The sequence below is a fragment of the Chrysoperla carnea genome, chromosome 1 (assembly GCF_905475395.1).
Source record: "Chrysoperla carnea chromosome 1, inChrCarn1.1, whole genome shotgun sequence".
Taxonomy (NCBI): domain Eukaryota; kingdom Metazoa; phylum Arthropoda; class Insecta; order Neuroptera; family Chrysopidae; genus Chrysoperla; species Chrysoperla carnea.
This window is the reverse complement of record NC_058337.1, coordinates 36,993,121-37,007,887: the sequence shown is the minus strand read 5'-3', so window position 1 is coordinate 37,007,887 and position 14,767 is coordinate 36,993,121. Positions and strand designations below refer to the sequence as shown.

General features: G+C 29.7%; 1 protein-coding gene across 1 annotated transcript; it reads right to left on the bottom strand.

Moving 5' to 3' along the window:
- Nucleotides 1-16: 16 nt before the first annotated feature.
- LOC123291083 (organic cation/carnitine transporter 7-like) lies at nt 17-14,232 on the bottom strand. Its single transcript, XM_044871536.1, has 11 exons — nt 14,092-14,232; nt 13,952-14,017; nt 11,908-12,069; nt 11,661-11,823; nt 10,495-10,616; nt 8,978-9,222; nt 8,744-8,901; nt 6,046-6,302; nt 5,261-5,417; nt 699-826; nt 17-117 (listed from the first exon to the last, which is right to left on the bottom strand). The coding sequence occupies exons 1-11, from the start codon at nt 14,117-14,119 to the stop codon at nt 68-70; spliced, it is 1,536 nt and encodes a 511-aa protein (XP_044727471.1). The 5' UTR covers nt 14,120-14,232; the 3' UTR covers nt 17-67.
- Nucleotides 14,233-14,767: the final 535 nt, after the last annotated feature.

Below are 14,767 nucleotides of genomic sequence, written 5' to 3'. Positions count from 1 at the left end.
AATAAATAATTTTATTCTCGTTTATTTATTTACAATAAGTTATTTATAATACTAAAAATTATTTAAATTATTCTTTACGGCTACTCGATGGTAACAGGAACGATATTAATGCACAACCTAAAAAATATTAAGAGTTATTGAATACTATGGTTCTTTTAAAAATAGCAAAGAAGCTGAGTAAAATGTATTTGTTTTCTTTTCAATAAAAAAAACCGTAGGAAGCCAGTTAAGTGTTAAGAAACCTAGCTTCTATATTTTTCTTGCTATACTCTGTTGTTAACCACAGCAAAAAGTGTTATTTCGTATCGTTTAAAGTAAAACTTAAATGATGTGCTGTGGTCTTTTTTTGAATATAAAATCATTTGATCTATTTTTAAACGAACTATGGATTTCTTGAAACTTGATCCAAGCAAATGGTTGAAAAATTATTTTATTGAAAATAATATTTCAAACAAAAGTTGTTGGGATCAAAGGCAGTCATTTTATAGCTTCCATGTTGACCTTGACTTTCTGGAAAATTTAAAACTGTGTACTAACAAATAGAAAAGAACTTCAAATTAGTTCCTATTTTACGTGTGTCACAAAAAAACACTCGTTATAATTAACATAAGTATTCATAAATTATTAATGCATATATTGCAAAATTTAAAATTGAATGAAGACCAAACTTAATCCACTTAATTGATAAAAAAAATTACCTAATAAAATTACTCCAGGTGTATAAAACGCAACATTACAATTATAATCAAGCATAAATCCCATCACATTACTGCCTGTTACACTACCAATTCGGCCAATCATAAATGATACTGATATTGCCATCGCTCTGAAACAATATAAGTTCAATTAGTAGTACAATGACTGTTACAAGAATCAATTAAATACTTGTTGTGTTAATATTGATATAAAATGACGATAATAATTGATTGAAGAGCTTTATTTCGCGGAATTTATTTTTATTTATTAAATGAAGACATTTTTTAAATTTAATTAAATACAGTGGAGTTATTCATTACAGTAGTGACCTAAGAAAAACTTAAGTAATAAGTTAAGTCCGCCAATTTTACGAATTTTCCAACTTAATTTCCAACAATATTAATTTCAGGACCGACGTTTACATATTGTGGGCTCTATTCTTTAGGCTCCAGAGATCCCTGTGCGATAAAATGTCCGCCTTCTATTCAAAGTTCTAAAATACTCAATCTTTAGAACGTTGAACTAGTGTTCGGTATTCTTTGGTTGAACTTAAGAATATCTCCGTAAATGTTAATTACGTAATGTTACAGGTTAAATTGACAATTTTTGAGAAATTTTTTTCACGGGAAGACCTAGAAGCTAGAAAAAAAATTTCTAGGAGGATAAATTGTAGTAAATCTTACTCTCTAAAACTTTGCTGGGTGTAAAAAATTCATTGTGACTAATTCGCTACTCCAAAATACTGAGCTGACCTCTACTGATTTAAATATGAAATGAATATGAAATGATATAACAAGTGAAAACAAACAATTAACTGAGTTAATTTTTGAAATACCATGTATAGACAATCCACTCTTAGATAGCCACACATTCATCTACTGATCTACTGATATATAAAATTTGAATCTAATTTGCGCCCTCGTGGGTTTTGTAAATTATGATGTTTACAAAAAAATTTTTCAAAAAAAATTTTTTCATAAGCGACATTTTTTATATTTAAACTATTGTTCTATCTCTAACGGTTTACAAGTTGGGCCCTATGGACCCAAGACCCAATTGACCTATGTTGCTCATTTATGAACTTGAGCCTTGAGCACGCTTTAAAAATTTCAACTTGATACCTCATTTCGTTTTTGAGTTATTGTGTCCATAGACAGACGGACGGACAACCGGAAATAGACTAATTAAGTGATTTTATGAACCCTATACCAAAATTTTGTTCGTATCATCAATATTTTTAAGCGTTACAAACTTGGGACTAAACTTAATATATGATATATTTCATATATCTCTATATATTATAAATGCGAAAGTAAGCATGTTTGTTTGTTACGCTTTCACGCTTAAACTAACGAATGGTTTTTAATGAAACTGTACAGTAACATAGCTGATATATCAGAATAACACATGAACTATAATTTATAAAGATATATTAAAAAAATTAAAAAATTTAAGATTTCTGTAAAAAAAGGCAATAGAAAATATTTCAAGGCCATCTTCTCTGATATACTCAATGAATAATTACTATTATACATTTAAAAAAATAATATATTGTGTAAAACAATCCCCACCACTATTTCGAGTGTTATAGAAAAGGGATAAGCGGATACAATCTTTATAAATTTTTACTTTTAAAACAGGGAAGCGGGTGGGTATCACTCTAGTACATGGTATAAAAACGAAATTTCTACTATTTGACGAACTAGATTTTTACTGTTAGTATGAATGTGTAGAAGAAAATCTTAGAAGCTAGCCCAAGTTAGTCAAATATTTGATCGAAATAACACAATAACCGTTAATTTCGACAACATCAAATTTTCATCAAAATTACGTTTTGTTTTTTTTCAATAACTTGTATCTCAAAAACGGTGAGTTTTAGAAAAAAATGCTTAGAATACCCTAATTTCCCCCGAAGACATTTCCCCGAGTTTTCAGCAGAATTCGAGTGAAAACAATTATGAAATCCTTAGTGAAAACACACTTTGAAATCATTACGACTTTGTTCTACACACTCATACGAACATTTTGAGCCGGGTTCTACAAAAGGTCATATTGTTCCATAGAATTACAACTTCAAATGCTTCATTTCTTACAGTATTGTGAGTATTATTTTAATTGATTATATGTTCTATGACTTTTGTTTGTTCATACCACGGAAATAGTTGATTATATTATCTTCAACTAGTACTATTAAATTGCCACCTATACTTTCTTGGAGTCGCGAATACAAAAGAAAAATTTAGAAAATTAAAAACGATATTTTAAGTCGAATCTCGTAAATTGTAGATCGTAACAAAAAATATTCTATACCAATATTGGATAAAGGGCCAGGCCAAAAAGAATTCGTTGAATTTACCAAAGCTGAAAATTTGAGGATTGGTTATAGTAGTTGTATACTGTGGTCAGTCAAGTGAACGATAGAACAGGGATCAGGTATATGCTATCAAAACGGTGCAGTTTTATGTGGTACTAAAATGAATTTACTAAAGCTGAAAATTGTTGTACAGATTGTATATTGCATATAAATAACATAAAGAGCTTAAATGGCCGAGCGGTCTAAGGTGTTAGTTTTCGAACGTTGGACTATTTAGACTTAGGTTGCGGGTTCGAATCCAGGCAGCGGCAGTGTGAACAATTTCTAATTAATGGGAGTGCAGAATTGATCACATCGTCGTCGCTTGGGTAAGAACGAAGTAACCGATTCCACCCACGTCAAATATGTAATTTTAAATACGAATGTAATTTAATAAATAAAGATAACAAATAATGATGTGGGTGGCCTCTGTGATAAGGCGTATGTCATAAAAACGGAGGTTCAACCCCCATTATTATTCCATTATTATTATTATTATATAAATAACAGTTATGATTGTTAGGTGATAGAATAGAGCTGGTCAGTCAGCCCCTATTTATTAACTGATTGACTGTCATAACTGTTATTTATATATCTGTACAACAATTTTCAGCTTTAGTAAATTCATTTAAATACCACGAAAATCATAAAAGAATCTTATTTATTTATTGTTCATAATAAAGACCTGATTGACCATCCCTGTTTTAACGTTGAACTGACTGACTGTCATAACTGTTATCTATATGCAATATATAAGCTGTATAACAATTTTCAGCTTTAATAAATTCATTTAATTACCACGGAAATCATAAATGAATCTGAAGTATTAATTGTTCATAAATAAGGGCTGACTGACCAGCCCTGTTCTATCACCTAACTGACTGACAATCATAACTATTATTTATATGTAATATACAATCTGTTTAACAATTTTCAGCTTTAGTAAAATCATTTTAGTACAACGTACAAAACTGAACCGTTTCGATAGCATATATCTAACCCCTGTTCTATCAATCGCTTGACTGACCGCAGTATATGTTTGTACACAACTACTATAACCAATCCTCAAATGATCTAATTTAGTAAATTCAATGAATTTTTTTAGCCTGTCTCTTCCATTCTATGGCACATTTTGTGTATATGTAATAATCAATGCAAACAAAAAATAGGATATGATAGGAATTAATTTTACAAGAAATTCAAGTTATTGAACATCGAGTAATTGAGGTTCTACTGTATTTACAAATAAACCCGATCATTCCTTTATTGATTTGTATTTAATTGAGCATAATTAATTAGGTACTATCCTACCAAGGTGAAAATGTAAACATTAGAAGTTATTTATAGGTATTTACATGATTCTTGATGCAACCATACTAAACCAATTAAAAAGCTTATAAAAATGTATTTTAAACATCTAAATTTATGATATTGTTATGTCGAATTGGGTGGATGTTTACCATCATAATAGACGAAAGGATGACAAATATAATATCTAAGAAAGTTATTGTAAAAATATTGCATAACAGGTTGGCTGATAAGTCCCCGGTCTGACACATAGATGGCGTCGCTAGTATTAAATGCATATTATTTTTATATAGTACCAACCTTCAAATGATTCGTGTCAAAATTTGACGTCTGTAAGTCAATTAGTTTGTGAGATAGAGCGTCTTTTGTGAAGCAACTTTTGTTATTGTGAAAAAAATGGAAAAAATGGAATTTCGTGTTTTGATAAAATACTGTTTTCTGAAGGGAAAAAATACAGAGTCCGGAAACTCATTATCAAGCCAAGTTTTTGCTTCCACTGTATTTTTTCCCTTCAGAAAACAGTATTTTATCAAAACACGAAATTCCTTTTTTTCCATTTTTTTCACAATAACAAAAGTTGCTTCACAAAAGACGCTCTATCTCACAAACTAATTGACTTACAGACGTCAAATTTTGACACGAATCATTTGAAGGTTGGTACTATATAAAAATAATATGCATTTAATACTAGCGACGCCATCTATGTGTCAGACCGGGGACTTATCAGCCAACCTATTATCATACGACTAGCGAAGATTCATGCGATTTACCCCGAGAAATTTACCCCCTCCCCCCACATAAGCTTATGTATTAATTTTTAAAAACCCTTTTCCTCCCAAAATGCTTACGTAATAAATGAATGGCTCCTAATAGATTTCATGAAACGTCTTATACTTTTCTTACCTGTATTTTGTTGGATACATGTCAGGTGTAAATGAATTAGTTAGACCAACTGTGATACCATTTAATATAAATATACCAAATAGAAAAGTTGTTACCCAGTAATTTTTGATATTGTGCATAAAACAACAAGCTAATCCACTTATTGTAAATAGTAAAACTGAAAAAAAAAAAAATAAATTCAAATTTGCGTAATTTTTGCATTTTTTTGATATAAAATTTCTTAGAAGATAACTTTTATTAACATCGAGAGTAAAACGATTATTCATTGTTTCAAGTTTTTCAAAAAATTCCTTTAAAAAAATTTAAAAAGTACAAGGGTACAGTTATATTGAATCCGGACGGAATAGGATTAGTGTCTTACGTTTGTATAAAACATAAAATATAAAAAATAAGAAGGAAACAAAATTGACCACCGAGAATAGCAAATTGACAAGAGAATCAGGGTAACAGAACACATATTTCTCTTACCGGACCTGGCAACAATTAGGTTTTTTTATTGTATAGAATTAGAAGTAAATAACGAATATTTAGAAGTAGTATAATCTCATTAATCAGGCACTATTAAAAAACAGAAGATATCAAATTATTCAAATGTTCGGATTACTGGATTGTATAGAAAAATTAATAATACTGGCACGAAAATAATCTTTTTTGGTAATTTTTTTTATAAAATTCGATTGTCGGATTATTGGACGTATCTGTCTATTGAAGTGCCGGATTAGTGAGATTGTATTGCATATTTTCTTCTACAATGAAATCATTTTTAGAAACATGATTATACTCACTTAAAATCCTTTTGTTTCCTACAATTTTAACTAAACATGCAACACACAAATACACAATGTACATTACTAAACCAAAACTGAACGAGGTTTGTAACATTGTTGTATTCACTGTATCTATGCAAATATCTTCATTTTCGGTAAAATTTCCATGAATAATTCTACTTTTATTATTAAAAACTTCGCAAATAGAAGTTGGATAATTCACTGAGTAAAATTCATTTAGAATTTGTGGAATCCAATTAACCACACCTAAACCGCTGTATGAACAAAATATTTTTAATAATTTTCATTCGTAAATTCAACTACTCTAAAAAGTAAAATAATTTTAAAAGTTAAATGTAATTTTAAATGATTTGTGATTTGTGAAAATGCTCTTGAACGTAAAAGTGCAGGTTGTCGGTGGGTAACCCGGTAGGACATTGTTTAAACTAAATTTTTAAACAAAAAAATAATATTGTTTATTAACGAATCGCTTGGGAAAAAATTTTATCATATAATTGGAGTAAAACTTAACAAAAAAATGTTTTTAGACATTTTTCTCTAAACCCTGCAGTTTTCGAGTAAAAAATTCGTTAAATTTGAAATAACTAACGCGATTCTTACGATTTTCATCCCTCAAAAAGTGTACGAAAAAAATCAGATTTTTAATATGCATAAAAATTTGTCGTGTATAGCTTTCTCAACAACATTCTGCATGTATAGAAAAGTAAATCATTATTTTTGAGTGATTTTTCGCGCGTTCTCTTAACAATTAACAATCAAGCACTTAAAATGTAACTAGGCCAAAAATTTTTGCGGCATGTTGTTGAGTAAGTTTTACACCACAAAAACAAATTTTACACTTTTTAAAGGATGAAAAAATCGCGCTTTTCAAATTTTTTTTCAAAGCGATTCGGCCATTATAATTTATTTGTTAAAAAAAAATTAGTATATCTAATATATTTGGATAAATAAAGCGAATTTTGATAATAAACTCGAAAAATTTTTGCAAATGATTAATTTTTTTTAATAAGTTTCTTTTGTTGTAAAAAATACAGAATGACATGCATTTTTGTTCTGTATGTTTTGGCCTATAATAATCAGGTTTTGAAAAAAAAAAACGTTGGTACTACCCGAAAGTTAATAAAAAAAGTGTAATTTAAAAGTTAAAGTCCGATGATTTGCCTGAACTGTTTTTCTCAAAATTGAAGTTAGGTATGTGTCGGGCTAAAATTTACCACCCTTTTTTATGGTCATAAGTTACATCTTTTTCCAGAATTGCAACTCAATTCTTTCATTTTTCGAAAGGTTAACCGAAAAAGCTGAAAATATGAGGTTACTGCGGTTTTCTTGAGATTTTGAGGTAACTTTGCTATGTTCAGTTTTCGATAGCTGGCAAAGTAGAGTGAAATTCAAAAGTCAAGTAAAAAACAATTCTTTTTTTTATTCGTCTCAATCCGATCAATAATAACATCACCAAAGAAAACAATGTAGAGATAAAAGCCGCGCCCAGAGGGTCGCGCGGATCGTTCCAGAACCGAATAAGTTCATTTCTGTATTTTTTACAACAAACAAAACCTATTTAAAAAAATTAGCTATTTGTAAAAAATTTTCAAATTCTTTCTTACTTTCTTTCGAATCTTACCCACCGGTAACGTGCACTTTTAACTTCAGGAGCAATTTTTAAACGGGATCCTGCAAACATTTTCGATGTGAAAATTATTCATGCTCATTTACGGATTTTACCGGGTCTAAATATAAATGCGAAGAAGCATAGGTACGCATAAAAATAGAATATCTTGAATCAAGAAATTTTTTCTGAACCAAGCATATTTTTGCATTTTAAAAGGAAGAAAATTTTAAAAGTCTTGTAACGAAAAAAATATAGAATAGAGGTCAGGAAAATTTATTGTCTCAAGATAATTTTCATTTTTTAAATTGCAAAAAATATTATTGCGCCAAGAAAACTATTTTTTTTGTGAACTTTGCCGTTCCCCTACGCTGATACGCATCTATCCTAATTTTCTCATCTACAAGTAGTTTAAAATCCTACAACTATCCGCGTGGAAAATCGCGAGCACACGTTAATCCATTATTATACCATGTATATGAAATATACAAGGTATACTAAGTTTAGTCCCAAGTTTGTAACACTTTAAAATATTGATACTATGAACAAAATTTTGGTATAGGGGTTCATAAAATCACCTAATTAGTCCATTTCCGGTTGTCTGTCTGTCTGTCGTCTGCCCGCCTGCCATCACGATTACTCGAAAACGAAAAGAGATATCAAGCTGAAATTAGGTCAATTGGGTCTTGGGTACGTAGGAACCATCTTGTAAACCGTTAGAGATAGAACAAAAACGTTCCTTATAAAAAAATTAACAACTTTTGTTTGAAACATTTTTTCGGAAACATCACTGTTTACCTGTGAAAGCACAAATAATGCACAAATTGTATACTATGTATTATATGGGAATATCAGTTATATATGTGTAACATGTATGTACGTGTAATGTGATAGAATAACTAACACTGTCTAAACATGGTATTTCAACAATTATCTCAGTCAATTGTTTATTTTTACTTGTATAAATACTAAAGTTAAATAAATGTTTATAGTGCGTAATGCGTAAAATTTTACAAAAAGTATGGATATAACGTTTCAAAAAAAGTAAGCGGATTAATGAATGTTTTAGTAATTATAAAATAAACATACGCATAAAACGAACCAAATTGAATGGAACAAATCAGTAAAGTCTTTGTCCAAAATGGAGGTAAAAATAAAGGAGTTAATTGCTTGGAAAAATTTGTTAAACAACTTGATTTTGGATCTTTTGTAGTAGTAAATCCTTCTTTATTTATGATGTTTCTTACCTGAGAAAAAAACATTTTTGTTATTAATTAGATAAACCACATTTTAGATTATAGGCAAATAAAAATTTATACTCACTGGAAACATATTTTTATCTTGCCCAGTGTTCCAGGTAAATATATTACGTAAAATATTTAATGCTTCTTCCGATTTATTTATTTGTACAAGAAAACGTGGACTTTCAGGAAAACAAAGTAATAAACACACAAATAATAAGTTTGGTAGACTGAATAATATTATTAATAACCGCCATGGTCTATAAGTTATACCTAGGGAACTTATGTCAAATGACCAGTCCATTGGTAAAATTATCCAAGCCATTGCTGAAATCAAATTGATTATTTTAAAATTAAAAATAATATTGCGTTTATGATTAAAATACTGTTCATATTTGCAAGCTGTTCTAAAAAAATCGATTATGTAGAGTTGAGCCTGTTGAGAAAAACAGTTGAATAAGGAAAATTGATTCTACTCTTAGTCGAATAAAAGATTTAGATGATTTTTTTTCAAAATGATCTTTTTTGTTTATTATTTAAAATTAGAAACATTTTAGAAGGGAGAAATAATCTGGAGGGGGGATAGGCAATGTCGCGACTGATAAATCGACATGTCACTGCTGATAATGTAACATTCTAAGGTGAAATAATTTTTAAAATCGGTTACGTAGTGAACTCAAAAATGCCGATTTCAATATTTATTGGATTTACTTTTTACTTTTGGTGCGGAACCTTATTTTTTTGAAAATAAAATTTAGCCCATGTTACTAGCTAGCTCTAGTTAACTCCAAGAGACGATTTGTATTTATTTTCATACAAACTTTCATCCCCTATTTCACCCTTTAATGACACTTACAGTGTAAAGTAAATATCCTCTCGAAATTTCAAACTTCTATCATTAGCGCTTTAGGCTGTGCGTCGATATATCAGTCACGGCAGTTCCTATCTCCCCTCTAGATCATTCCCCCCTCTGAAATTTTTCTGATTTTATATAATATATAAAAAGAATCATGTTGAAAAAATAATAATCAAAATCGGAGCTTTTATATAGGACTCCCGTCTAAAAACAATCAATGACGCGACTATCTACTTGTTTGTGGCGAAATGTTTACATTAAATATTCCAGTTAATGTATCATTTAGGTGTAATAATTCATCATTACTCATATATATCCATTGAGCTTTTAAGCAGCAGTGAGGGGGGGGGGATTCTGGAGGTTTTTCATGGCGATGATTGCCGGGTATATCTACGCGTCGAAGCCATATAAGAGGACATATCAACAGAGTTGGATAAATTTTTCAAACCAAGTTATTTACGCAAAGAATTGTGAATAAAAAATTTTAGACATTGAAACTATAGACAAATAGAAGATTGACTCAGGAGGAGTTAATCTTCAAAATTGGATTGCATTTGTTTGGGTTAATATTGAATGGCATAATCCAGCCCTTATGTCTTATGCATAAAAAATTGTGCTACAGGGGCAAAGGCAGTGAGTTTGATGATATATTATTTGTTTGGATCGATATTTGGACCCCTAACTTTAGTTAATGTTCTAACAGTTAATGTAAGAGTTTCTAAAGTGTTTTGTGTAGTACATACCTGGAACAGTAATTGACGCTAATGCAACAAAGGATGATGTAAATGTTAAGACAGCAGGCCTATGGTTTAATCCATGGAATTCGCTAACATAAGCATAAATAATACTAGCTGAACTTGATACACTGTAATCGAAAAAATAATTAATAGCGAGCATCAAACTAAATTACTACAAAAACGAGACGTGAAGTGGGAGATGGAATTTTTATGTGAAAAATCCAATCGAACTTTTCAAAAAACGCTATTTTTGTTATTCAAATTAAAGAAGAAAGGGGGATATATTTTAACAAAATGCAATTTTTGTTGTTGTTGAAATTTATAAATTTTATTATACTTAAAAACATAGAACGTTTTATAAGGAATTGAATCCTTTAGGACTTTTTTCAATTTCCTATATAGAAAATTACAGCTGATTAGTTTACGCTTGGGCGAGGATTGTTAAACGAACCAAGCTTGGAAACCAAGATAAGCGTAGTCTCGAATTTGCGTCGAATGACAACATAGTATTAACTTTCGCGCAATGACCATGTACCAAGCCATTACAGGTCGGGAGTGAGTCTTGAGTTTATTCCGAATGGTAGCATTGACGACCAAACAAGTCATCAAGTTTTGGTTCGAATTGCGGTAGCAGATATTGCCCAAGCCAGGTATCTGATCTTCACCCAAATCTAGGCCAAAGCAAAAATAAACAAACTTCGTGTTTTGTATTCCATTAGGATACAAAATATTCCATTAGGATAGTTATTCCAGGCCATTCTTTTTACTATATTATTTAAAAAGTATGAATTTTTAACAACAAACTTTTTTTGGATAAACATTCGTTTAGCAGTCCTTACCCAAGCTTTCGATGTTATTAAATTCAGCCTTGGCTCACCAACCTTTGAATTAGACTTGGTCCCGGCTTAGATTTCTATTGCAAAGACTGGCAAACTAATCCTCGATTTATTAGCTTTGGTCAAAGGGTAGACAAAGGCTAACAAAACAAGGGTTGGCAAACCAATGTTGACCCAGACTCGATTCCATTGAGCATTGGTAGATCTATGATTTTATTTAGCTTGTATACGCCATCTCTCCATTAAGTTTTGGTATAACATAATAAAATATCACTGCGTATGGCTGTTATTGCCAGTCTTTGTTTTTTGATAAAATAAATATGATTGTTTACTTACAGTAATCCGCTTATAAATCGTAATACTACCATCCAATAGAAATCAACAGCCATACTTGCAATAATTGAAACTATTACGCTAAAAAATGTAGGAACAATCATTGTTGAACGTCGCCCCCGAGTATCTCCCAAATATCCCCACGGTTGTGACGCTACTAATATGCCTGTTTAATAGAATTAGTAAAAAGATTCATAATATGATTACTATAAATATCTTTTAAATGTTAAATTTAAAAATATAAACCTACCAGCTACTAATATTGTGGTTAATACGCCTTTCATAGTTGTTGTTAATTGTAAATCGCATTGAGCAGAAGGAATTATCATTCCTAAGGCGATACTTTCAGTAATTACTCCTAAAATTCCTAATCCAGACATTATAACCAGGACTATGTTATATTTTCCAAATCCTAAAATAAATTTTTAATTATGCAATGGCAATTTTTTTAAGAATATTTTTTTGGTAAGTGGACTGCAGCTACGAAATATACCCAACTTTTAATTAATGCAATTGAATCGTTTTCGAGATATCACACCTCGAAAATTTGTAACATGAACATTGATATAAAAAAGTATACATATCTCAGCTCGAGACGAATACATTAGCTTTATTATTTTGGTCTAGCACTCTAGATGTCTAGATGATGCTTAGTAGTGTATGTTTTCCTTCATTACCAGATGATCTGATTATTATTTTTTTAGGATTTTTATACCCTATTTTAAATTGAAATTTTGTAAACATAAGAAATTAAATATTAGCTCAATTTGAGATTAAGTAAGTAATACTAGCTAAGTAAGTAAGTTTAACTAAGCAAAGCCGCTCTTGCGCAAATGCTATTAGTTGTCTAATATTTGGGAAGGAATTCAATCCAATGAATTGGTTAATACATAACACTTTTTAAATTCTAAGACTTAATTAGAAGTAACGAAATATGTGCAGGTACTATTTAAGGAATTTAAAATCGTTTGTAGATAGGAGTTTTTGATACTGGAACCGGCGAAATCTTAAATGTGGATTATTAAATTCTACCTCAACCTTCAATATTGATTCAAAAATATTTTAATTCATTAAGGCAGTTTAAGAATGATTGAAATCTAAGTTGCAAGAATAAACTATTTTAAAAGCATAGACTTGTCTATTCCCTTTATTGTTTAAAAATTCGATGTGAACTAAAATAGGCCTTTAGATATAAAATTACAGATTATTTAAAAAATGATATGTATAATGGATGAAAGAAATAGGGAATAGTTTTGAAATGAACACTACTTTTAAAATGCTGACTATAGTTGAATCGAGGTTGCTAATACAAATTTATCAAAATTTGATAAATTTTTTGTTATTCAAGATAGGTTTGTTATAGGACAAATATTACTAGAAGACATGAGATCCCAATGAGATCTTACACAATGCAGAGTAAAAACTTTCCTTCAAATTTATGAATAGGATGAGAAATTTACGAATGAAAGTATGAGGTAATTATAGATAGATCATTGGAATTTCGCCATTGTATAATTCGAAAAAACAAAAAAATACATTGGTAAGAAGGTAACTCTTTTTTACAAACACAAATTTTTTGTCCATGAATGATTAACTTTCAATACTAAATTTAAGATTTCAACGTTCCAACACCTTTGTTTTTGAGGCGTTTAATGCACTGTACATACACACACATACACACAAAAAAGAGCACTGTGCGTTTTTAAAACACTTTTTAAAAAAAATTCTTAACGATCCCTTACAAAACTATTTGATTCTAGGATATTATCCATCAATCTATATCCTTAGCGTCGTGAACAACAGCGAGATAAGTGGAGTTCCTATGTAATATTCTACTCTCCACTATTATTTGTAACCAGTGCCGGATTTACCATATAAGCAGACTAGGCGGCGCTTATGGGTCCCCACAAAATGAAAAAAAGTGAAAATTTTGAAAACTATGAAATAGTGACAATCTGATCATACTTCTACTGAGAGAATTAAATAGAATTAAAATCAGAACAGTCGAAAAATGATTTAAAAATAATATTTTGTAAACTTTTAATCAACTTATCGTAAATTTGTATTTGTAAACTTTTATCAAGTATCGGTCATTTCATTTATTAGTAAATAAAAAAAAATTTTCAAATAAAAATCTGTTCATTTTCCCTTTTCTAAAATTTTCGACTCAAGTAGGCCCTCACAAAAACTCCACCTATGGGCCTTCTATTAGTAAATCCGGCACTGTTTCTTAGAATACAACTGCTCGAATGTCCCAATTTTTTAGAGGAATAGGTATTAATGTTTTTAAGTACCAGTCTCGGCGATTGCATCTTCAAATGAATATTGGCCCAATACATGACTTAAATGATCGCCTTTTTCTGTAAAAATATTTAAAAAAATAATATTAAAATAAAACTTGTAATAAATTGTTTAAGTTTTTTTTTTGTTATACCAATTGTAAATATTTGTTTATTATGCATTTTCTGCGTTGGCAAAATCGTGCATCTATTTCACAAACTAATAAGTATCACACTGATGAATTCATGATTTTGCAACTTCTAAATAAAGTTGAATTAAAACTAAGATTAGTTAAAATTTATAATATTTTATTGTTTGGTGATAACAAACATTACGAATTCTAGCGTGAATTTATTTACATTTTTTTTTTGTTTACTGTTGACTAACAGACAACTTTATAAAATTTAAGTTTAATTGCTATGATGATAAATAATTTATATTTTTCTACTTTCTTCCTTAATTGGATAAACTAAGGTAAATGTACATTATTACGGGGTAGTACGTTATTCCGGAAATTTTTTATTTTAATCAAAAAATAAGAAACACTAAATACATTTTTAATTTTAAACAAGTGAAAACAAACAATTGACTGAGAAAATTGTTGAAATACCATGTATAGACAGTGTTGATTACGCTGCCACATTATCCATACATACATGTCACACATACATAACTGATATTCCCATATAATGCATACTACACAATTTACGCCTAATTTGCGTTCTCACAGGTAATCAGTGATATTGACGAAAAAATGTTAAAAAAAAGTAGTTTTTTTATGAGGAACATTTTTTACATTTTAACTTTTGTTCTATCTCTAAAGGTTTATA

Coding starts and splice junctions, on each gene's coding strand:
- LOC123291083 (XM_044871536.1), bottom strand. CDS start 14,119: ATGCATAATAAACAAATATTTACAATTG. Junction 9,223..10,494: donor AGCGTCAATTACTGTTCCAG/GTATGTACTACA, acceptor ATTTGATTTCAG/CAATGGCTTGGATAATTTTA. Junction 8,902..8,977: donor AAGATAAAAATATGTTTCCA/GTGAGTATAAAT, acceptor TTTTTTTCTCAG/GTAAGAAACATCATAAATAA.